The sequence below is a fragment of the Ranitomeya imitator genome, chromosome 2 (assembly GCF_032444005.1).
Source record: "Ranitomeya imitator isolate aRanImi1 chromosome 2, aRanImi1.pri, whole genome shotgun sequence".
NCBI lineage: Eukaryota > Metazoa > Chordata > Amphibia > Anura > Dendrobatidae > Ranitomeya > Ranitomeya imitator.
Genome location: NC_091283.1, coordinates 154,322,905 through 154,347,834, shown reverse-complemented (window position 1 = coordinate 154,347,834; position 24,930 = coordinate 154,322,905). Strand labels below are relative to the sequence as shown.

The 24,930-nt window shown below is 45.1% G+C and overlaps 1 protein-coding gene across 1 annotated transcript in view; it reads left to right on the top strand.

The window, feature by feature from the left end:
- HMCN2 (hemicentin 2) overlaps positions 1 to 24,930 on the top strand; it is a 159,595-nt gene that overhangs the window by 44,506 nt on the left and 90,159 nt on the right. Inside the window, exons 7-15 of the mRNA XM_069747494.1 lie at positions 1,574 to 1,694; positions 5,721 to 5,984; positions 6,323 to 6,467; positions 6,654 to 6,775; positions 7,596 to 7,862; positions 8,932 to 9,073; positions 9,672 to 9,799; positions 9,881 to 9,994; positions 10,080 to 10,229. Of these exons, the coding sequence (XP_069603595.1) occupies positions 1,574 to 1,694; positions 5,721 to 5,984; positions 6,323 to 6,467; positions 6,654 to 6,775; positions 7,596 to 7,862; positions 8,932 to 9,073; positions 9,672 to 9,799; positions 9,881 to 9,994; positions 10,080 to 10,229 (1,453 nt within the window). The remainder of the gene's footprint in view (positions 1 to 1,573; positions 1,695 to 5,720; positions 5,985 to 6,322; positions 6,468 to 6,653; positions 6,776 to 7,595; positions 7,863 to 8,931; positions 9,074 to 9,671; positions 9,800 to 9,880; positions 9,995 to 10,079; positions 10,230 to 24,930) is intronic.

The following is a 24,930-nucleotide window of genomic DNA, read 5'->3' as shown; positions in this document are numbered from 1 at the left end:
TGGAGCAGGCTGGGAGAATCATATTTTCACGTTATTTTTGCTGCACAGTGATTGCTGTGAAAACAAAACAAGCAATGGTCATATTGTGTTTTGTTTTGTTTTGGGGTTTTTTTCCCATTTTTTTCAGTACATTGTATAGTAAAATGGATGGAGTGATTCAAAACTACAACTCATTCTACAAGATACAAGTTCTCATGCGGCGATATTAGTGGGAAAAATAGTATTTACCTTATATATATGGCCCTTAGATGCAAAAAGGAGTAGGGGAGCATTAAACTGGAAAAGCCACCAGGAAGGGCTTATATACCCGTATATGACCACTTTCTGACGCTCAATGTCAGTCTGCAGCTTGGAAAGCTAACAGAATGATATCATGCGGAGGAAGTAGGATCTTGTATGTTGTCCAATTCATTATATAGTGCAGTTTTCCTTTTGCGAGATGGTAAAATATTGCGCCCCCACAGCCCTGACCCCCGCCCGGGCCGCTCCTTTGATGTCTGGAATCGGTTCCGCTTGTGACTTTGTTTATTGTTACTTGATTTCATTCCATTTCTCTCTGTCAGGTCCTCCCAAACATTGCGAGAAGCAGCTCGTTACCCTAATGAAGCCGCTCATCAGACAGCCTCACGTCATCCTAATTGCCTCACACAGACGTGGCGAGTCGTCCCCTCATTTACCCCTTACTCGTATGTCAGGTCCTTCTGCTGCTGTAGACTTTGAATTTCGTCTCTCTAATCGTTCCCATCGATCCGCCATGTTGCTTTGTTTCTTCCGGTGAGAACGCGACAGCTGGGACCGATTTGGAGGCTCCAAGAGAAGCTTTGTTCATGGAATAAGAAACAATGAACTAATAAAGTTATTCAGATCATGCCCACTGTGTTTCATACTACTCTGCCATGAATGTACAATATTCTGGGCTCAGAGCTGCACAGATACATACAACAGGGCGGATTTACTGGACAGTTGTAAAAGGCGCCAAATTTATTAAAGTTTTGTACAGGATGATAAACTTGGTGCTTATTTGGAAACGTTTCTCTTACTTTACTCCCCCTCTTACTTTGCACCAACATTTTGTGCACGGTGGCCTATTTAAGCCACACCCCCTTGCAGCAAGCCACACCCAAATTCCATTTAAGCCACACCCCACTATGCAACAAGCCACACCCAAAGTCCATTTAAGCAACAAACCACACCCAAATTCAATTTAAACCACACCCTCTGTACAACAAGCCACACCCACATTCCATTTAAGCCACACACCCTTTCACCAGAAGCCATGCCATTTGTGCACCAGCCCAGCTGAGGCTGACTGCTACGGTGCTTAGATCCATGGTTGGATCGCCAATTGCAACTATAAGATTTTTCTAAAATGGGTCAAAGGGGAAATAATGCCAGAAAATGCCACATTCAGAGCTTGTAACTTTTATTTTTTGGAAAAAAAAAACCCACGCACACACAAACAAAGCAGCTCTGAGTATGAAGATGTCACAACAACTATGTGTAATGATAAAGTAACATCCTCATCCGTGTTCATCTGCCGGTCACGTAACCGTTATCTCTCCGTGTGTTGCAGATCGGCAGCAGTGGTCGTCACACCGTCAGAGTCACCGGCGTCAGCACCTTGGATTTCCGTGCCGCATTCTCCACTACAGCCATTGTAGATCCCCTGAAAGTCATCGAGCGGCCGATAAAAGGTAATGAGAAATATGTGCACCGTGGTGACATATCTACAGGGACGGGCGCACACATCTATTATAATAATTAACATGAGAGGCTGGTCTAGAAATTTGACCTCCAGAGTAACTCTATAAATTAGGCTTGTACGTATATAAAGTTGTTCACATGTGGGGGCAGCCTGGGAAGCTGATGTGTTCCATTCCATATTTCTCCCTGCCTCAGGGAGCAGAAAGCAGACTACAAAGTTAGCTATTTCTGTAAGTTTTCTCCTGTTTATTTTTATAACTGTTTTGGATATTTGTGTGTCTTTTTATTACCATATTTTTATACCTTCTTCTTCTTCATTGTAAGCGCTGTATTTTTTGTATTAAAGCATAAAACTTTAACAAGTTGAACCTTGTATGTTCTAACGAATCCATAGCCTTAAACTGTGTGATCTGTACAGTATGATTGGCAGACAGTAGTAGTAATATTTCCGGGACTCATTGCCCGTGTGTTCAGTGAGTGGTGGCAGCGTGTATGAGCGGGTGTGTGGCCTGGGTCGGTGTGTGATTTATGCTCCCATTACAGCATACGACAGAGGTTGGATGCTGGACCCAGAGAGGGGAGATAGATTAACCCTTGCAGGCGCAACCCCAAGTCACGTGCTGAGAGTGGGTACGTGACAAATTGGTAGCAGCATGGTGAGATCCGTGACAGTCATACATCAGTCACACACCTCAAGGATCTCTGAGAGAGGTCACCCAATATCCAAGGAGCCATATTACAACTCCAGGCCCTTCCACGGTGAAGGATGGGTTTTGGTTCACTCAATAACGAACTTGAACCTACTGTACACAATCAGGAGCAGGGAGGAAGCTATATACATGACACTTTTGGATTAAGCATGTACAGTGGGGCAAAAAAGTATTTAGTCAGTCAGCAATAGTGCAAGTTCCACCACTTAAAAAGATGAGAGGCGTCTGTAATTTACATCATAGGTAGACCTCAACTATGGGAGACAAACTGAGAAAAAAAAATCCAGAAAATCACATTGTCTGTTTTTTTTATCATTTTTTTGCATATTATGGTGGAAAATAAGTATTTGGTCAGAAACAAAATTTCATCTCAATACTTTGTAATATATCCTTTGTTGGCAATGACAGAGGTCAAACGTTTTCTGTAAGTCTTCACAAGGTTGCCACACACTGTTGTTGGTATGTTGGCCTATTCCTCCATGCAGATCTCCTATAGAGCAGTGATGTTTTTGGCTTTCCGCTTGGCAACACGGACTTTCAACTCCCTCCAAAGGTTTTCTATAGGGTTGAGATCTGGAGACTGGCTAGGCCACTCCAGGACCTTGAAATGCTTCTTACGAAGCCACTCCTTTGTTGCCCTGGCGGTGTGCTTTGGATCATTGTCATGTTGAAAGACCCAGCCACGTTTCATCTTCAATGCCCTTGCTGATGGAAGGAGGTTTGCACTCAAAATCTCACAGTACATGGCCCCATTCATTCTTTCATGTACCCGGATCAGTCGTCCTGGCCCCTTTGCAAAGAAACAGCCCCAAAGCATGATGTTTCCACCACCATGCTTTACAGTAGGTATGGTGTTTGATGGATGCAACTCAGTATTCTTTTTCCTCCAAACACGACAAGTTGTGTTTCTACCAAACTGTTCCAGTTTGGTTTCATCAGACCATAGGACATTCTCCCAAAACTCCTCTGGATCATCCAAATGCTCTCTAGCAAACTTCAGACGGGCCCGGACATGTACTGGCTTAAGCAGTGGGACACGTCTGGCACTGCAGGATCTGAGTCCATGGTGGCGTAGTGTGTTACTTATGGTAGGCCTTGTTACATTGGTCCCAGCTCTCTGCAGTTCATTCACTAGGTCCCCCCGCGTGGTTCTGGGATTTTTGCTCACCGTTCTTGTGATCATTCTGACCCCACGGGGTGGGATTTTGCGTGGAGCCCCAGATCGAGGGAGATTATCAGTGGTCTTGTATGTCTTCCATTTTCTAATTATTGCTCCCACTGTTGATTTCTTCACTCCAAGCTGGTTGGCTATTGCAGATTCAGTCTTCCCAGCCTGGTGCAGGGCTACAATTTTGTTTCTGGTGTCCTTTGACAGCTCTTTGGTCTTCACCATAGTGGAGTTTGGAGACAGACTGTTTGAGGGTGTGCACAGGTGTCTTTTTATGCTGATAACAAGTTTAAACAGGTGCCATTACTACAGGTAATGAGTGGAGGAAAGAGGAGACTCTTAAAGAAGAAGTTACAGGTCTGTGAGAGCCAGAAATCTTGATTGTTTGTTTCTGACCAAATACTTATTTTCCACCATAATATGCAAAAAAAATGATAAAAAAACAGACAATGTGATTTTCTGGATTTTTTTTTCTCAGTTTGTCTCCCATAGTTGAGGTCTACCTATGATGTAAATTACAGACGCCTCTCATCTTTTTAAGTGGTGGAACTTGCACTATTGCTGACTGACTAAATACTTTTTTGCCCCACTGTATATATTCATTACTGGGGCTGGGTCTATAAATCAAATTTACAATAATAACAGGCAGAATAGTGAGTGCAGCTCTGGAGTATAATACAGGATGTAACTCAGGATCAGTACAGGATCAGTAATGTAATGTATGTACACAGTGACTGCACCAGCAGAATAGTGAGCTCAGCTCTGGAGTATAATACAGGATGTAACTCAGGATCAGTACAGGATCAGTAATGTAATGTATGTACACAGTGACTGCACCAGCAGAATAGTGAGTGCAGCTCTGGAGTATAATACAGGATGTAACTCAGGATCACTAATGTAATGTATGTACACAGTGACTGCACCAGCAGAATAGTGAGTGCAGCTCTGGGGTATATTACAGGATGTAACTCAGGATCAGTACAGGATCAATAATGTAATGTATGTACACAGTGACTGCACCAGCAGAATAGTGACTGCAGCTCTGGAGTATAATAAAGGATGTAACTCAGGATCAGTACAGGATCAGTAACGTAATGTATGTACACAGTGACTGCACCAGCAGAATAGTGAGTGCAGCTCTGGAGTATAATACAGGATGTAACTCAGGATCAGTAATGTATGTACACTGTGACTGCACCAGCAGAATAGTGAGTGCAGCTCTGGAGTATAATACAGGAGGTAACTCAGGATCAGTACAGGATCAATAATGTAATGCATGTACACAGTAACTGCACCAACAGAATAGTGAGTGCAGCTCTGGAGTATAATACAGGATGTAACTCAGGATCAGTAATGTAATGTATGTACACAGTGACTGCACCAGCAGAATAGTGAGTGCAGCTCTGGAGTATAATACAGGATGTAAGTCAGGATCAGTACAGGATCAGTAATGTAATGTATGTACAGAGTGACTGTACCAGCAGAATAGTGAGTGCAGCTCTGGAGTATAATACAGGATGTAACTCAGGATCAGTAATGTAATGTATGTACACAGTGACTGCACCAGCAGAATAGTGAGTGCAGCTCTGGGGTATATTACAGGATGTAACTCAGGATCAGTACAGGATCAATAATGTAATGTATGTACACAGTGACTGCACCAGCAGAATAGTGACTGCAGCTCTGGAGTATAATAAAGGATGTAACTCAGGATCAGTACAGGATCAGTAACGTAATGTATGTACACAGTGACTGCACCAGCAGAATAGTGAGTGCAGCTCTGGAGTATAATACAGGATGTAACTCAGGATCAGTAATGTATGTACACTGTGACTGCACCAGCAGAATAGTGAGTGCAGCTCTGGAGTATAATACAGGAGGTAACTCAGGATCAGTACAGGATCAATAATGTAATGCATGTACACAGTGACTGCACCAGCAGAATAGTGAGTGCAGCTCTGGAGTATAATACAGATGTCTGTACTTGTATGAAAGGGAACATTGTTTTCATACACAAATACACAACTCCCACCATCATCTGGTAAGAGGTGTCTACATTTAGGTCCTCGGTATAGACTTGTTCCTCTGCAGGATGTTGTTACTTGAGATATATTAAACAATGTATTCCTCTTTTTCAGAAATTCCCATCTCGGCGCTGATAAACTGCACGGGTCTCACTCCTCCAGGACAGGTGAACCATCTGGACCTGCTGCGGGTGTCTGGAGAATCCTTCTTCTCTCTGCCGGTGGCACGCTTACCGTACAAGCGCAGTAAGCAGCTGTGGACGGTGCCTCTGTTCCAGGCGCCCCCTGGAAGTTTCTTCATGAAAATTAATGGAACAGACCAGAATGGGTATAAGTTCCAGAGGCTCTCCAATGTGGCTTATACCAGCATCGTACCAGGTGGGTGCCCAGACCACGAGAATTTACATGCTCCTTTACGTCACACAATTACAATACCATTATTCCTCGGCCGCTGAGACTGCTAGTGCCGCTTATCTCGGGGGCAGCCGTGGACGTGGATAGAGTTAGCCGTACTGGTTCTATGCCGCTGGAGATATTTGGGGACTGCCCGACCTTTCTCACAGAATTTATTCATGGATCACAATGGCAGGATCCATCAATATGAATCTGTTGATATTGGCCGTGTGCATTTCGTGGCACATGATTGTCAGGGGTCATATTGTTGCATGAGTCATTAATTTTTGTTTTTATTGTGACTTGGAATTTCTTTCTCGTAGATGTTCCTGTTGTGACCATGGCACCTCTCATCCAGGGATACCACCAGCGGGCGCTCACCATAACCTGCTTGGTCCTTAGTGATATCCCTTTCAGAGTGCGGTTCTCCAGGGACGGGGTGAGGATCGGGGAGGAGCTGCTATTCACGTAAGTGCACGTACTTATCTGTGGGGACGGTGGGCTTCTGTGTTGCACCTCATGGACCCGGCTGATGCCATTGTCAGAGGAATAGACCCATCATTAATGTAAGACTGACACGTGACCCCCTGTGTCTGGTGCAGTTGGATAGTAACGCTGTATATAGTGTGATGTGACGAGTTTTATAACCACCAGGGAGTTCAGCAATGCTTCCTACGAGATCCCATCTGCCTCCGCTCGCCATGAAGGCGTTTATCAGTGTACGGCCATCAGTAACGCAGGTGCCAGATTTGCTCAAACCCAAGTATCTATCACGGGTAAGTGGAGAAGGACATCTTAGATGTGTAATCGCTTCTTCTTTACTTTGGTTTTTCAGATTTTCACTGCAGGATAGCAGAGTTACTTTCATCTTCCCTGTGTATTAATATAATCCCAGAAACACAGTGTCACTTAGGGTTTACTCACACTACCATACAATTCAGATGAGGGCAATGAGAGAAGAAAACGTTATTGTACTCGGACCAATGTTATTCAGTGAGGCCGGGCAGATTTGCGGATTTCTTCTCCGCTGTATTTTGCATGAGAAAAAAATCACAGCAGGTTGAGATTTCACTCCAGAATCTGATGGGTGTGGGAAAAAAATCAGATGCCATGCGGACCATCAGAGCGGCATCAGATCTTAACGAACACATTACCGTTCTGCCCCATAGGAAACTGTAATGGTGCTGTAAAGGATTATTAGCTGTGGAGTAAAATCATGGATTGTATACAGAAAGCACACGGATCACAAGTGAGAAAATATCGTCCCACTGACCTGGACGAGAACGGGAGCGGTTACTTATACGCCGCTGTGATCGAGCCCCTATAGTCAGAGAAGGAGCATTAGTATAACTATGTACTGTAGCTATGTAGGTGACAACCCCTACTGGCTCGGTCATGTCAGCCATTATCGGTTGTCACCCAGTATCTGCTGCCTACAGAATAGAATATGAAGCCTGTGCACAAGAGCGGAACCTGGGAGCCGCCATCTGCAGATCTGTATTTGCTTTAGCTGAAGGTTTGGATGACATTACATTATCAGACACGTATCTGTGACTACGTGGCAGATGACATTACTCGTCTTGTGTTTGGCTGCAGATCCTCCGCCCACGATCTCGCTTCACCCTAATGTCACAGCGTCACTTGGTGACCTGGCAGTCCTCTCTTGTCACGTTTTTGGAGATGTCCGCTACAACCTCACCTGGGAGCATGATGGAAAAGCACTGAAGGACGGGCGGTTATGGATCCTGGCAAACTCATCCTTACAAATTCAGAATGTGCAGTCTAGTGATGCAGGACATTACCAGTGCACTGCCAGGAACAACCACGGCTCCACCACCGCCAGCGTCTGGCTTGCTGTACAAGGTTGGTATTTGCAAAGTAAATATGAGACTTGTGCTACACGACAAAATGTATCTTGTGACGCTCTGATCGCATTGTGGGATCATATGCAATGATTTCCTTTGGTGTTACACCGAAACACAGAGATGTAAATGTGTAGGATTTTCAGTTACTGGTCGCGAGTTTCACACGACTCCGTTGCCATAGACTTTAACAATGCAAATCACATGTCATTGCCACTTGTGTATGACTGATCTGCCGTCTAGACATTTTTTTTGCCAGAGGAGGACATGCATGTGCAACCTATAGCCAAAATATGTAGTGGAGGTCGCACATGAGCACCCCATAGACAGTGAGTGGAAAGGATGGTGCGCATGTGCATCCAATAGATAATGAATGGTGCAGTGGTCACGCATGCGCACCCTATAGACAGTGAATGGAAAGGAGGTCGCACATCTGCATCCTACAGATAATGAATGGAGCAGAGGCTGCACATGCGAACAACATAGACTGTATATGGAAAGGAGACTTCTCATGTGTACCCCACAGATAATGAATGGAGCAGAGACTGCGCATGCGCACACCATTAGACAGTGGCTGGAAAGAAGGCCGCGCATATGCACCCCACAGATAATGAATAGAGCAGAGACTGTGCATGTGCACACCATAGACAGAGAATGGGAAGGAGGCTGCGCATGTGCACCCCACGTATAATGAATGGAGCGGAGGCTGTGAATTCGCACCCTATAGACAGTGAATGGGAAGGAGGCTGCGTATGTGCACCCCACATATAATGAATGAAGCAGAGGCTGCGCTTTCGCACACCATAGACAGTGAATGGAAAGGAGGCCGCGCATGTGCACCTGCACTTCATACAGAATGGTGCTGCAAATCTCCATTCTCAGTTTTCCACAATCACGTTCTTGGGATTATTTGGGGCACCATATGACCCAACTCCCAGAGACCAGCAAGTTATTCACTATACAATTACATTTATGGGGATCACTCTATAATGAATATGAGGGTAGAATCACTACAAAAAAATAGCAAAGTAAATTCTAAATTTGCTTATTTTGTCTCCCGTGTCCCCTAGAGCCTCCACGCATCCAGATTGAATCAAGTTCTGCTCAGTTGTCTCATGGAGAAGAAGTGAAGATCCTCTGTGATGTTTATGGGTATCCAGAACCGCAGATATATTGGAAACATGGCGACACCTTCCTGAACAATGATGGCAAGTGCGTGTCTTGGAAAAAGGTTGGGCACTGTAGGTTTTTTTTCTGGGATGTTTCCTAAGACAACCAGACCAAGACCAAGCTTCATGTGGCAGTTATCTCCACCTAGAGAATATAGACCTCATTCACACGTACATGATCTGTCTGTGTTTTTCATGGACCCATTATACCCTATGGGCTGTTCACATTTCCATTTTTTATTCTGTACTAATTGTTCAGAGAAATAAAATGTAGGCATTTCTGATATTGATCTGATTTGCAGATAAAATGCAGCCATTGAAATGAATAGGTAAATAAAAAACATGGCACCCGAACACCACTCTTGAGTAATCAGAGTACTGTCCGGTGTTTACTGACTAATTGGGTAGGATAAGATCGGAAATTTATTTTTTGCATACAAGAAACAAGGATGCCATACTAATGGTGAAAATTATCCTGCAAAATGTCACAAAGCGTTAAACCCTATGGTGAAATTCTGCAGGAAAGGTTATGTAAAGTGTAAAGTGTTTGCCTCTTAATGTACTTTTTTGCACAGCGTTTTCTGATCCCAAAATTCGGCAGCATCTTTGCTCCCATCTGAAAATGTTCACTCTGAAAACAGATATAGGATCATTACCGGCAACATCCTTCTGATCAAGGACCCGAGCCCGGAGGACGCTGGGAATTACAGCTGCGTGGCCTCTAACGGCTTAGGCACAGAGGAGCGGGCACTGACCCTGACATACACCGGTGAGTGTCCACTGCCTTGTCAACTGCAATGATCGGACACCGCTAGACGGACGTGATTAACCCTTCTCTGCCTGATTCCAGAGCGCCCTAAAGCAACTGCTGTAAAATCTACAACACAAGTAGCCATTGGGGATGACGTTGTGCTGGAGTGTAGGTCTGAAGGTCTGCCTACCCCACTGGTGGCGTGGTACAAGGGTGAGCGCTCCATGTCCCTGACGGCATTTCACCATGCTGACAGCTGCTGCATCTTTAATAATGGGGGATTATTCTGCATCTTCAGGTGACAAGGAGGTTAAAGGCCCCTTCAGTGGCTCATATGGTGGGATGCTGACCCTTCAGGAAGTGACTGCGGAGGATGCCGGGGACTACACCTGTGTGGCCTCTAATGAGGCAGGGTCATCATCGGACGTCATTCTAGTGGAAGTGGGAAGTAAGTGAGAGCCATGATTCTTAATCCTTCACCCTAAAAGCTTTTGTAACTCACCGAAACCCAATATTCTTCACAATATGTGACAGACTTCTCCAGTTCAAAGGCTAAAATCCTGTCCTGACACTGCAGAGGGTTTGGGGCAATGTATCTGTATAATCAGTCCAATGCTAATGCATCATATACAGGCTCATAGCAGTTATGCTGATACATTGTGACAACCCCTCAGCTGCCTGGGATTTTTGGGATTTTTCGTTCCAAGGCACCTGGACAGCCCTTACAAATGGTGAGGAAGTGAAACGCTAACTATTAGAAAGTTGATCAAATGAATCACAGAACGAAACGTTCTGCAACTTTCTAATAGACGTCCTGCGCTCCCTTGTAAATCCCCGGAGTAGGAAGGGCTCCTATTATTCTTCTGTGGGTTTGGGGACTAAGATCCTTCTGCTGAAGTGGAAAGCGCCTGCGTCCCGGAATGGAGACTGATGTGGGATTATTCTGTAGCATTTCCTGGCTGTGCTACTCGCTCTGATCTGGCGGCAGATTTCCGCCTCCTCCAGGGGGAATCCAGAGCGTCCAGGACCCTGCACTGCAGTTAGGCAGATCCTATACACTGACACTTCACAGGTTTGGTCTGAAGATAATTACAATGTTCTGTTCGTGACCCTTTAACTCAAATGTCGCAGGCGGTAACTGAAACAAAAGCCCTGCACATTTCTTTACTTAATACTGACCCGAGGCGCTCAGATTTCTCCATTGCTGCAACCTGTGGTTTCCATTCATTCCAGTAATTAGGGCATGACATGACCATTTCTAACCCCTCGGGGGGCCGTACAGACGTGGCGTATTCCTGCTGATTTTCCTTGATGTATAGGGGCAAATCACAGAATCTGCAGTAAATCCACACGTGACGCGCATCATCCTCAGTGGAAGTTGTTCTAACCACTCGTTCAGACCGTACAGGGGTATCGGACGTTTGCAGGATGTGCCATATAAGATCTTTGGGGGTTTGACTCCCTGCACCTCCACCCATCGGCTGTTTTCAGCTCCGATGCATGGAAACAGTGTATGGAGCTAGAACATTATGGCTCTGTACATGGTGTAGGGTTTGGGTTACACTGTTCACACTCGCCCTGCTGAAAACGTCTCATCCATGAGGGCTATGGGTGTTGAAGCAAAGGAAAGGTCATCGATCTCGTAAGTCTGGACAACCCCTGCAATATCCAATGCGTACTGGTTTCATTTATCTCAGGCCCATCCAGAGGTGCTGTCCTGGAGAGGTGTCCCACCATACAGTGCTCCTTCCCTGTCTATGGAAGTAACGGACAACTGGCAAACATGTGCACCCAGCTATTTCCAGAACTTCCATAGAAATGAATGGTAAGAAGCTTGGATGTGTAGACATTTCTCCACTGACCACCCTGGTAGACAGGACTCTGTCACTGGCATAGGTGAGAGCACCAGCAGTGAAATCCCGTGGCCTGCCAGGACAGAGAAATATCACATGCATGGGAGAGAAGGTTGTGCCGCTCGTGTAGACCAGACAGAGGATTTTCCGCTCTGGAATCCGTTCTTACAAATCCTTGCACATTTCAGAACATTTTCTGTGATTAATACTTTTTTTTTCATATTTTTTCTGCCTTTGACAGTTGGACTTTTTTAGTTCACTGGCTTTGCTTTTTACCATGTAACATAGTAACATAGTTATTAAGGTTGAAGGAAGACTTTAAGTCCATCTAGTTCAACCCATAGCCTAACCTAACATGTCCTAACATGTTGATCCAGAGGAAGTAAAAAAAAAACATGTGGCAAAGAGTAAGCTCCACATTGGGGAAAAAAATTCCTTCCCGACTCCACGTACGACAATCAGACTAGTTCCCTGGATCAACGCCCTATCAAGGAATCTAATATATATAACATGTAACATTATACTTTTCAAGAAAGGCATCCAGTCCCCTCTTAAATTTATGTAATGAATCACTCATTACAACATCATACGGCAGAGAGTTCCATAGTCTCACTGCTCTTACCGTAAAGAATCCGCGTCTGTTATTATGCTTAAACCTTCTTTCCTCCAGACGTAGAGGATGCCCCTTTGTCCCTGTCTCAGGTCTATGATTAAAAAGATCATCAGAAAGGTCTTTGTACTGTCCCCTCATATATTTATACATTAACATAAGATCACCCCTTAGCCTTCGTTTTTCCAAACTAAATAGCCCCAAGTGTAATAACCTATCTTGGTATTCCAGACCCCCCAGTCCTCTAATAACCTTGGTCGCTCTTCTCTGCACCCGCTCCAGTTCAGCTATGTCTTTCTTATACACCGGAGACCAGAACTGTACACAGTATTCTAAGTGTGGTCGAACTAGTGACTTGTATAGAGGTAAAATTATGTTCTCCTCATGAGCATCTATGCCTCTTTTAATGCATCCCATTATTTTATTTGCCTTTGTAGCAGCTGCCTGACACTGGAGACTAAATGTGAGTTTGTCATCCACCCATACACCCAGGTCTTTTTCATTGACGGTTTTACCCAGAGTTTTAGAATTAAGCACATAGTAACACATCTTATTACTTCTACCCAAGTGCATGACCTTACATTTATCCCCATTAAAGTTCATTTGCCATTTATCAGCCCAAGCTTCTAGTTTAAATAAATCATCCTGTAATATAAAATTGTCCTCCTCTGTATTGATTACCCTGCAGAGTTTAGTGTCATCTGCAAATATTGAAATTCTGCTATGAATGCCCCCTACAAGGTCATTAATAAATATGTTAAAAAGAAGAGGGCCCAATACTGACCCCTGTGGTACCCCACTGCTAACCGCGACCCAGTCCAAGTGTGCTCCACTAATAACCACCCTTTGTTTCCTATCCTTGAGCCAGCTCTTAACCCACTTACACATATTTTCCCCTATCCCCATTATTTTTATTTTATGTATCAACCTTTTGTGTGGCACCGTATCAAAAGCTTTTGAAAAGTCCATATACACTACATCCACTGGGTTCCCTTGGTCCAGTCCGGAACTTACCTCTTCATAGAAGCTGATCAGATTAATCTGACAGGAACGGTCCCTAGTAAACCCGTGCTGATACTGGGTCATGAGGTTATTCCTCTTCAGATACTCCAGCATAGCATCCCTTAGAATGCCCTCCAGGATTTTACCCACAGTAGAGGTTAAGCTTACCGGCCTATAATTTCCGAGTCCAGTTTTTGTCCCCTTTTTGAATATTGGCACCACATTTGCTATATGCCAGTCCTGTGGTACAGACCCTGTTATTATGGAGTCTTTAAAGATTAAAAATAATGGTCAATCAATGACTGTACTTAATTCATGCAGTACTCCGGGGTGTATCCCATCCGGGCCCGGAGATTTGTCAATTTTAGTGATTTTTAGGCGCCGCCGTACTTCCTGCTGGGTTAAGCAGGTGATATTTAAAGGGGAATTTTTGTTATCACTGATCATATTGTCTGCCATGCCATTTTCTTGTGTAAATACTGATGAAAAAAGGTCATTAGCATATTGGCTTTTTCCTCATCCTCATCCACCATTTCACCCAGACTATTTTTAAGGGGGCCAACACTATCATTTTTTAGTTTCTTACTATTTACGTAGTTAAAGAATATTTTGGGATTATTTATACTCTCTCTGGCAATGAGTCTCTCTGTCTCAATCTTTGCTGCCTTGATTTGCTTCTTACAGAATTTATTTATGCCTCCTCACTACCTACTTCCTTTAATTCTCTAAATGCTTTCTTTTTGTCACTTATTGCGCCCCTTACAGCTCTATTTAGCCATGTTGGTTTCCTCCTATTTCTAGTATGTTTATTCCCATACGGTATATACTGTGCACAGGTCCTATCCAGGATGCTAATAAACGTCTCCCATTTTCTTTGTGTATGTTTATGTCTCAGGATATCGTCCCAGTTAAATGCACCAAGATCATCTCTCATCCGTTGGAAATTTGCCCTCCTGAAGTTTAGTGTCCTTGTAACCCCTCTACAATACATCTTATTGAATGATACATGAAAACTTATTATTTTGTGATCACTATTCCCCAAGTGACCCCCAACCCTTATATTTGATATGTGGCGGTATTATTTTATAGCCCCTTCCTGCTGGTGGGCTGTCAGGCGGCATTATTTCCCAGTAACAGAGTTATGAGGATGCCGGGGCAGTGATGTCACCGCGCCTTCCATCTTCCATGTGTAACATCCTATGACCCTCCTGACAATACTCGCGGCCTCTCGTCTGGTTACGGAGTCTGGTCCATGACAAACAGCTGGAGAATGGCTTAGAGCCTGTAATGGTCGACTTGTAATGACACGATGAAAGAGGAAGGATAGCACCCCGGGGGACGGAGACTGCAGAGAAGGGCGGCGGACGGGCTTCTAAGTAATAGGGTGAATCAGGATTCTGCCAACTCGGAGCCTAGAAAGAATCTATAGGTGAATTGTGGTTGTGGCTGAGCTGCACGTCTGATAGGAAATCATCTTCTGGTTCACCATTTTCACTTATTTGCACTTGTGTTTCCTCAATGTCTAAATATAAAATCCTTTCAATTCCACATATGGTAAATATTATATTTACTTATCAGCGGAGGACTGGCACGGCCTAAACCCTCACTGATTACATAACCTGTTACATCCTTTATTATACCTCAAAGCTGTACTCACTATTCTGCTGGTGCAGTCACTGTGAACATACATTACATTACTGAGCCTGTACTGATCCTGAGTTACATCCTGTATTATACCCCAGGATCAGTACAGGATCAGTAATGTAATGTATGTACACAGTGACTGCTCCAGCAGAATAGTGAGTGCAGCTCTGGGGTATAATACAGGATGTAACTCAGGATCGTTACAGGACTAGATGGTGGCCCGATTCTAACGCATCGGGTATTCTAGAATATGTATGTACGTCACGCTTAGCAAAGCTATGTAGTATATAGCACAGCCACGTAGTATATAGCACAGCCACATAGTATATAGCACAGCCATGTAGTATATAGCACAGCCACGTAGTATATAGCAGCCACATAGTATATAGCACAGCCCACGTAACACAGACAGCCACGTAGTATATAGCACAGCCACGTTGTATATAGCAGCCACGTAGTATATAGCACAGCCCACGTAATATATAGCACAGCCCACGCAGTATATAACACAGGTCATGTAGTATATAACACAGCCCACACAGTATATAACACAGCCCACGTAGTATATAGCAGTGTGGGCACCATATCCCTGTTAAAAGAAAAAATTAAATAAAAAATAGTTATATACTCACACTCCGGAGTCCAGCAAAGCTGTGCTGTGCCGATGCGCGCAATTCTGCCGCCAGCTTCCGTTCCCAGTGATGCATTGCAAAATTACCCAGATGACTTAGCGGTCTTGTGAGACAAGTATAAAATTGATTCTGTACCATTATCATGCCCTTTTCCTGTAGTGGTGATTGATAACACTCCTCTAGAGCATGGGTGTGTTTCTCGAAAGGTCACCGGGTTTCCACTCACTGTGAATATGGAACACCAGGAATCTTTAGATTTGCTTGTACTTGATAAATTACCTTTTCCAGTTGTCCTAGGGTTACCCTGGTTAGGGCATTTGTGAAAGAGATTGTCAGACTCCATGGTGTTCCCACGGACATTTTGTCCGATAGGGGACCACAGTTTGTGCACACCTCCCAACCGTCCCGGATCCAGCGGATCCATGATTACGGGTGGGACATTAGTTGTCCTGCACTGGTTGGGAGGTGTGTAATATCACCCAGTCAGCTCCCTGAGTCCCTGCACCCGCAGAGCAGCACACCAGATATTGGCTGCTCTGTGTGCACAGGACCTGTGATGAGGTCACAGGATGGGAGGAGTCAGGGGTCACATGATCGGGAGGACCTCCGTGTACAGGACTCTGCTGGTTGTCATGGCGCTGGATGAGGGTAAGCATATGTGTGAGGTCAGGAGGTGTTTACAGTGTGGATGTTGCAGAGCCGTGTGTGTACGAGGTGTATGGATCGGAGCAGCGTGTGAAAGGTGTATGGAGCGGAGTCGTGTGTGTAAGACATATACGGAGCCGTGTGTATGAGGTGTATGGAGCGCAGCCGCGTGTGTACGAGGTTTACGGATCGGAGCAGCGTGTGAAAGGTGTATGGAGTGGAGTCGTGTGTGTAAGAGGTGTACGGAGCGGAGCCGTGTGTGTAAGAGGTGTACAGATCGGAGCAGCGTGTGAAAGGTCTTTATCAGTGGCGTATCACAGCTGCAGCGAAGTGAGCAGTCAGCGGCGCAGCTGGATGACATCATTCAGCGCCGCGGGAGTGGAAACTGTCGGCTGCTGCGAGGGAACGCGGTGAAAGGTGTGTGTGTGTAGTGATGGAGAAGGCAATGATGGGGGTGGGGTAACCATGTGTGGCCATTATACTGTACCTAGCATTGTGTGGGGCCATTATACTGTACAAAGCATCATGTGAGCCCATTATACTGTATGGACCATCACGTGGGGCAAGTATACTGTACGCAGCATCATGTGGGGCCATTATACAGTATGGAGCATAATGTGTGGCCATTATTCAGTATGGAGCATCATGTGTGGCAATTTACAGTATGGAGCATCATGTGTGGCCATTATTCAGTATGGAGCATCATGTGTGGCCATTATACAGTATGGAGCATCAGGTGGGGCCATTATACAGAATGGATCATCATGTGGGGCCATTATACAGTATGGAACACTGTGTGGCCATATTTTTTTTTGTTTATAATTATTGTTTATGAAACATTGTGATCAGCAGTGCTAAATGGGTGTGGTTGGGGCGTGACTAGTTGTGTATTGGGTGTGGTCAGAGGCGTGGCCTAAAATTCACCACGCCGTGCTGCATGCGCCGCTAACTTTGTCCCTCTTTCCCTTCCTCAAAAGTTGGGAGGTATGGTTTGTGGCTCACTTTTGGCGTGCCTTTTGTGACAGACTTAAGGTTAATTTGTCATTTTCGTCAGGCTATCATCTGCACTCCAGTGGACAGACCAGGAGGAAGAACCAGGACATTGAGCAGTTTTTGAGATGTTTTGTAGCGGACAATCAAGAGATGTGGTCAGAATATCTACCATTAGCTGAGTTTGCTCTCAATAATCATATGTCTTCTTCAGCTGGGTGTTCTCCTTTCTTTTGTTGTACTGGGAAGAATCCATCTTTCAGACCTTTTTCTAGGATTGGGGCAGCGGTGCCTGAGGAGGAGAGTTTTTCTGGAAATTTGGAAAGGGTTTGGACCAGTGTGCGCCATAATTTTAAACAGGATAATAGGAGATCTAAGAAATATTTTGACAAGAGAAGAAGGCAGGCGAGGTTTGCTGGGGACATGGTTTGGTTGTCCTCTAGGAATCTGCGTTTGAAGATCCCTTCTAAAAAGTTGGGGCCGAAATTTGTAGGACCTTTCAAAGTGGTTCACATTGTCAACTCGGCAGCGGTGAGATTAGACATTCCTTAGTCCTGGAAAATTAAATCAGTTTTTCATGTATGTTTGCTGAAGAAGGTTGACACGCCAGATAAGGTGGCTATGCCTTCTGTTCCTCCAATTGATGAGGACTGCGAGTTTGAGATTTCACGCATTCTTGATTCCAGGTGACATAGAGGGGGTTATAGAATCTTGTGTCCTGGAAGGGTTTCGGTCCCAAGGACAATTTCTGGGTGAAAGCTGTGGACGTCTCTGCCTCAAGGTTAATTAAGGCTTTTCACAGGAGATTTCCAAATAAGGCCCAGCCTGGGGAGGTACTGTGAGAATCTGTTTAGTTTCTTACTATCCGCCATTTTCTTGTGGAGTACTAGCTGTTGGTCTTTTTCCTCTGGTGCTGGGTTTGTCTTGGGTCAGGTGTTTGTATCACTCTTTATTAACCAACACCTGTCTCCCATTCCTTGCTGGACAACAGTGTTAACCCCTTTACCCCCAAGGGTGGTTTGCACGTTAATGACCGGGCCAATTTTTACAATTCTGACCACTGTCCCTTTATGAGGTTATAACTCTGGAACGCTTCAACGGATCCCAGTAATTCTGACATTGTTTTCTCGTGACATATTGTACTTCATGACAATGGTAAAAATTCTTTGATAGTACCTGCGTTTATTTGTGAAAAAAAAACAGAAATTTGGCGAAAATTATGAAAATTTCGCAATTTTCCAACTTTGAATTTTTATGCAATAAAATCACAGAGATATGTCACACAAAATACTTAATAAGTAACATTTCCCACATGTGTACTTTACATCAGCACAATTTTGGAACCAAATTTTTTTTTTGTTAGGGAGTTATAAGGGTTAAAAGTTGACCAGCAATTTCTCATTTTTACAACACCATTTTTTTTTAGGGACCACATCTCATTTGAAGTCATTTTGAGGGGTCTATATGATAGAAAATACCCAAGTGTGACACCATTCTAAAAACTACACCCCTCAAGGTGCTCAAAACCATATTCAAGAAGTTTATTAACCCTTCTGGTGCTTCACAGGAATTTTTTGAATGTTTAAATAAAAATGAACATTTAACTTTTTTTCACAAAAAATTTAATTCAGCTCCAATTTGTTTTATTTTACCAAGGGTAACAGGAGAAAATGGACCCCAAACATTGTTGTACAATTTGTCCTGAGTACGCCGATACCCCATATGTGGGGGTAAACCACTGTTTGGGCGGATGGGAGAGCTCGGAAGGGAAGGAGCGCCGTTTGACTTTTCAATGCAAAATTGGCAGGAATTGAGAAGGGACGCCATGTTGCGTTTGGAGAGCCACTGATGTGCCTAAACATTGAAACCCCCCACAAGTGACACCATTTTGGAAAGTAGACCCCCTAAGGAACTTATCTAGAGGTGTGGTGAGCACTTTGACCCACCAAGTGCTTCACAGAAGTTTATAATGCAGAACCGTAAAAATAAAAAATCATATTTTTTCACAAAAATTATCTTTTCGCCCCCAATTTTTTATTTTCCCAAGGGTAAGAGAAGAAATTGGACCCCAAAAGTTGTTGTACAATTTGTCCTGAGTACGCTGATACCCCATATGTGGGGGTAAACAACTGTTTGGGCGGATGGGAGAGCTCGGAAGGGAAGGAGCGCCGTTTGACTTTTCAATGCAAAATTGACAGGAATTGAGAAGGGACGCCATGTTGCGTTTGGAGAGCCACTGATGTGCCTAAACATTGAAACCCCCCACAAGTGACACCATTTTGGAAAGTAGACCCCCTAAGGAACTTATCTAGAGGTGTGGTGAGCACTTTGACCCACTAAGTGCTTCACAGAAGTTTATAATGCAGAGCCGTAAAAATAAAACAAAAATTTTTTCCCACAAAAATTATTTTTTTAGCCCCCAGTTTTGTATTTTCCCGAGGGTAACAGGAGAAATTGGACCCCAAAATTTGTTGTCCAATTTGTGCTGAGTGCGATGATACACCATATGCGGGGGGAACCACTGTTTGGGCGCATGGGAGGGCTCGGAAGGGAAGGAGTGCCATTTGAATGCAGACTTAGATGGAATGGTCTGCAGGTGTCACATTGCATTTGCAGAGCCCCTAATGTACCTAAACAGTAGAAACCCCCCACAAGTGACCCCATATTGGAAACTAGACCCCCCAGGGAACTTATCTAGGTGTGTTGTGAGAACTTTGAACCCCCAAGTGTTTCACAACAGTTTATAATGCAGAGCCGTGAAAATAAAAAATCTTTTTTTTCACCACAAAAATAATTTTTTAGTCCCCAGTTTTGTATTTTCCCAAGGGTAACAGGAGAAATTGGACCCCAAAAGTTGTTGTCCTATTTGTCCTGAGTACGCTGATACCCCATATGTTGGGTTAAACCCCTGTTTGGGCATACGGGAGAGTTCGGAAGGGAAGAAGCACTGTTTTACTTTTTCAACGCAGAATTGACTGGAATTGAGATCGGACGCCATGTCGCGTTTGGAGAGCCCCTGATGTGCCTAAACAGTGGAAACCCCCCAATTATAACTGAAACCCTAATCCAAACACACCCCTAACCCTAATCCGAACAGTAACCCTAACCACACCTCTAACCCTGACACACCCCTAACCCTAATCCCAACCCTATTCCCAACTGTAAATGTAATCTAAACCCTAACTGTAACTTTAGCCCCAACCCTAACCCTAACTTTAGCCCCAACCCAAACTGTAGCCCTAGCCCTAACGCTAGCCCTAACCCTAGCCCTAACCCTAACCTTAGCCCTAACCCTAGCCCTAACCCTAGCCCTAACCCTAGCCCTAACCCTAGCCCTAACCTTAGCCCTAACCCTAGCCCTAACCCTAGCCCTAATGGGAAAATGGAAATAAATACATTTTTTTTAATTTTTCCCTAACTAAGGGGGTGATGAAGGGGGGTTTGATTTACTTTTATAGTGTGTTTTTTAGCGGATTTTTATGATTGGCAGCCGTCACACACTGAAAGACGCTTTTTATTGCAAAAAAATATTTTTTGCGTTACCACATTTTGAGAGCTATAATTTTTCCATATTTTGGTGCACAGAGTCATGTGAGGTCTTGTTTTTTGCGGGACGAGTTGACGTTTTTATTGGTAACATTTTCGGGCACGTGACATTTTTTGATCGCTTTTTATTCTGATTTTTGTGAGGCAGAATGATTAAAAACAAGCTATTCATGAATTTCTTTTGGGGGAGGCGTTTATACCGTTCCGCGTGAAGCCACCTCCCTCCCTGCAGGACCTGGATTCCGCGGCCATCTTGGATCCGGGCCTGGAGCAGGGAGGGAGGTATGTGATCGCGTTGCTGCGGGGGGCTCAGGGAAGCCCGCAGGGAGCCCCCTCCCTGCGCGATGCTTCCCTGCACCGCCGGCACATCGCGATCATGTTTGATCGCGGTGTGCCGGGGGTTAATGTGCCGGGAGCGGTCCGTGACCGCTCCTGGCACATAGTGCCGGATGTCAGCTGCGATAGGCAGCTGACATCCGGCCGCACTCCTCCCGTGAGCGCCGCCGATCGCGCTGGACGTACTATCCCGTCGGTGGTCATACGGGCCCACCCCACCTCGACGGGATAGTACGTCCAATGTCAGAAAGGGGTTAATCTGCTTGAGCTCTAGCTTGGTGCTTTGCTTTGTGTTCTGTGTGTGTTATTTGTGCACTGCTGGTACCTCTGGTTCAGCTAGCCTTATTTTCTGTTTTCTATTGGTTTCTGCAGCCTTCTCTCTGTTTTCTACTAGGAGGTGACCCCTTTTTGTACCCAGTCCTTAGTTCTTTTAGGGGACCCCTTCCCCTTATCTATAGGTCTTCGCTTGAGATTAACCTAGTATCGTCTATTCGCAAGGAATGGGTCGCCCACTCCATCGTAGGGTTTCAGCCTAGTCATAGTGCAGGGTCAGTTTCCCCCTTCTACCTTAGTCGTGTGTTGCAGATCCGTAACAGTGGAAAGGGTCTGGATATGTGGTTTGAAGGAGAGACCAGAGTCAAGGATTACCCCGAGGCAGCGCGTTTGTGGGACTGGGGAGAGTAGGCAGCCATTTACATTAATGGATTAATGGATAGGTTTGTTGGGGGAGTCACGTGAGATGGGGAAAGATGATGAATTCTGTTTTGCCCATCCATGTTAGGCTTTAGAAATCTAGCAGAGAAGAAGGATGAAATATTGGACAGACATTGTGGGATTTTGGTTAGTAGGGAGGTGATATCTGGTCCAGAGATGTAGATCTGTGTGTCATCAGCATAGAGGTGATACTACAAGACATGGGACTCTATGAGCTGTCCCAGTCCGAAGGTATAAATAGAGAAGAGCAGGGGCCCTAGGACTGAACCTTGCGGGACTCTGACATTTAGGGGGCTAGGTGAGGAGGTGGTGTGTGGCTGGGAGACACAGAATGTTTGGTCTTTTAGGTATGATGCGATCCAAGATAGGGCCAAGTCTGTGATGCCAGGAGATGAGAGGGTCTGTAGTAATAGGGAGTAGTCCACTGTGTCAAAGGCAGAGGACAGGTCCAGGAGAAGGAGGACAGAGTAGTGTCGTTTGGCTTTGGCAGTCAGCAGATCATTTTTTACTTTAGTTAGGGAAGTTTCAGTAGAGTGATGGAGCCAAAAGCCAGATTGTAAGCAGTCGAGAGGGAGCAGGAAGAGAGGTGGAGTACAGTTCGAAATGGACATGTTGTTCCAGTAGTTTTGAGGAAAAGGGGAGAAGTGACATTGGGCGATAGCTAGATACAGAGGGTGGGTCAAGAGAGGACTTTTTGAGGTAGGTGTGATTGAGACATGTTTGAGGTATGAGGGGAAAACACCAGTTGTGATTGATAGGTTGAAGAGATGGGTTAGAGTTGGCATGAAGACTGTGGTGAGGTTTGGGATGAAGTGAGATGGGATCGGGTCAAGTGCACAGGTGGTGAGATGTGATCTTGAGAGTAGAGTGGAAAGAGGAGGGCTGAGTAGTTAGGAATAGGGGTTGTGGGGGTTGTAGGCCAAAGCTTTCTCTGATGTTATCAATCTTCTGTTTGAAGAATGAAGCAAAGTCTTCAGCTGAGATGAGTGGAGATGGAGGAGGTGCTGGGGGACGGAGGAGAGAATTGAAGGTGTTGAATAGCTGTTTAGGGTTGTGAGACAGGGAGGATATGACAGATGAGAAGTAGGTTTGTTTTGCTGCAGTGACTGTGCCCTTGAAATTAGTGAGGGACTGTTTGAATGCAGTGAAGTTCTAATTGGAGTGTGATCTTTTCCATCTCCGCTCAGCAACCCTGGAAGCCCGCCTTAGTTCTTTCATCAGGCTGGTGTGCCATGGTTGTCTGTTGATTTTGGGAGCTTTGGTATGTGCGAGAGGGGCAACTGATTCAAGAGCTGCAGCCATTGTGGTGTTATACAAACCAGCAGTGGCATCCGCATTGTGTAAGGAATTTATGTCTGTAAGAGGGAGAAGAGATTCAGTGAGTAGATCGAGGTGTTTGAGATTTCTGCGAGGGTGTGCAAGTTTATGGGGTGGGGATTGTGGACTTGGAGAGGAGAGGGAAGAGAATGTAAGCAGGTTGTGGTCAGAAATAGGTAGAGGTGAGTTAGAGAGGTTAGATAAGGAGCAGAGGCGGGTGAAGATGAGGTCCAGTGTGTGGCCATCTTTGTGAGTGGCTGCAGAAGACCATTGAGCGAGGCCGAAGGAGGAAGTGAGAGATAGAAGTTTAGTGGCAGCTGAGAGGGAAGTGTCAATGGGGATGTTGAAGTCACCCATCATGATAGTGGGGATGTCAGCGGACAGGAAATGAAGTAGCCAGGTGGTGAAGTGATCAAAGAAGGTGGTGGCTGGGGGCAGTAAATGACAGCCAGTTGGAGGTTGGTGGGGGAGTGGATACGCACAGAGTGCACCTCAAAGGAAGGGATGGTAACAGGGTGGCAGTGGGATCTGGGTGAAGGAGCAGTTATCCGACAGGAGAAAACCAACTCCTCCGCCATGCTTGCTGCTGAGGCGAGGTGTGTGTGAAAGGTGGAATCCACCATATGAAAGTATAGCTGGAGTGGCTGTGTCAGAGGGGTTGAGCCAGGTTTTGGTGATAGCGAGGAAGGAAAGTTTGTGAGTAATGAAAAGATCATGGATGTAGGAAAGTTTGTTGCAGACAGCGAGCGTTGCACAGAACTCCTGTTAGTGGGACTGGGGAAGCGAGGGCTGGGTGAATGGGTATAAGGTTAGAGAGATTATGGAAATTTGTGATAGAGCATGGATGGGAGGTAAAAATGACTGTGGGGATGTGGTGGGGAGGACTAGGATTTGGAGAGATATCGCTGGCAGTGAGGAGGAGCAGAGAGAGTGTTAGCAGGTGGGAGCAGGAGAGAACATGAGGTGGCTGTTTGTGTTTGGAGACAGAGGATTGTCTGTTGAGAACAATTCTGAGGAGGAGGTGAGATGGGTGGGGAGGATGAAATGACCAGTTCCTTACTAGGTGTAGGGATTAGGGAGGTTAGTAGAAAGTGAAGGATTATAGGGGTCAGAGTGAAGACAAACAGAAACATTGTTTACAGTGATTAAGTATTCAGTTATCTTCAGTTCCCTTCTGGTTCAATTCTGGATTAATTCTTCCATAACTCCACACACTTATATGCTGCACTTATGCGTTGCACTCTGCAGTACAGGATAAGTAATGTAATGTATGTACACAGTAACTGCACCAGCAGAATAGTAAATGCAGCTCTGGAGTATCATACAGGATTTATCTTGGGATCTTGTAGCCAATGACTCTGCTCTTTTTGTAGATTACAAACATATGGAACGGTGACACAGGTTGGGGATGATTTCCGCTGGCCATGTTGGCTCGCTTCCCTGTGTTTAGGATACATTTCCTTGGATACGGACGACATAAGATAAACTCTGCTCAGTGTTACTTTGTTTCTTTACATTTGTTATGAAGTCTCTGATTATTTGGTGACTGATGACGGCTCCTTCCCAGCCGCTCTCGCCGCTGCCATCTCTTTGTGATTTTTATTTCCCACCTCTTGGGGCGGGGGGCATTTGTTCTTGTTCTCGGCGCAGAAGCTTTTCATTGTGGTCGTCCTCCATGTCTTGTTCTCGCTAATCTCTTCCCCACACTTCATCCTTGCACTTTCCTGTTTCCTCTTCTTCCTCCTCCTGTTCTTTCTTCCAGAAATTCCTCGCCTGCTTTGTCATGATCCAGCTGCCGCTCTGTTATGTTCTCAGATGGAGCTGGACAACGTCACTTTCCCCGCTGCTCAGCCTCTGCTC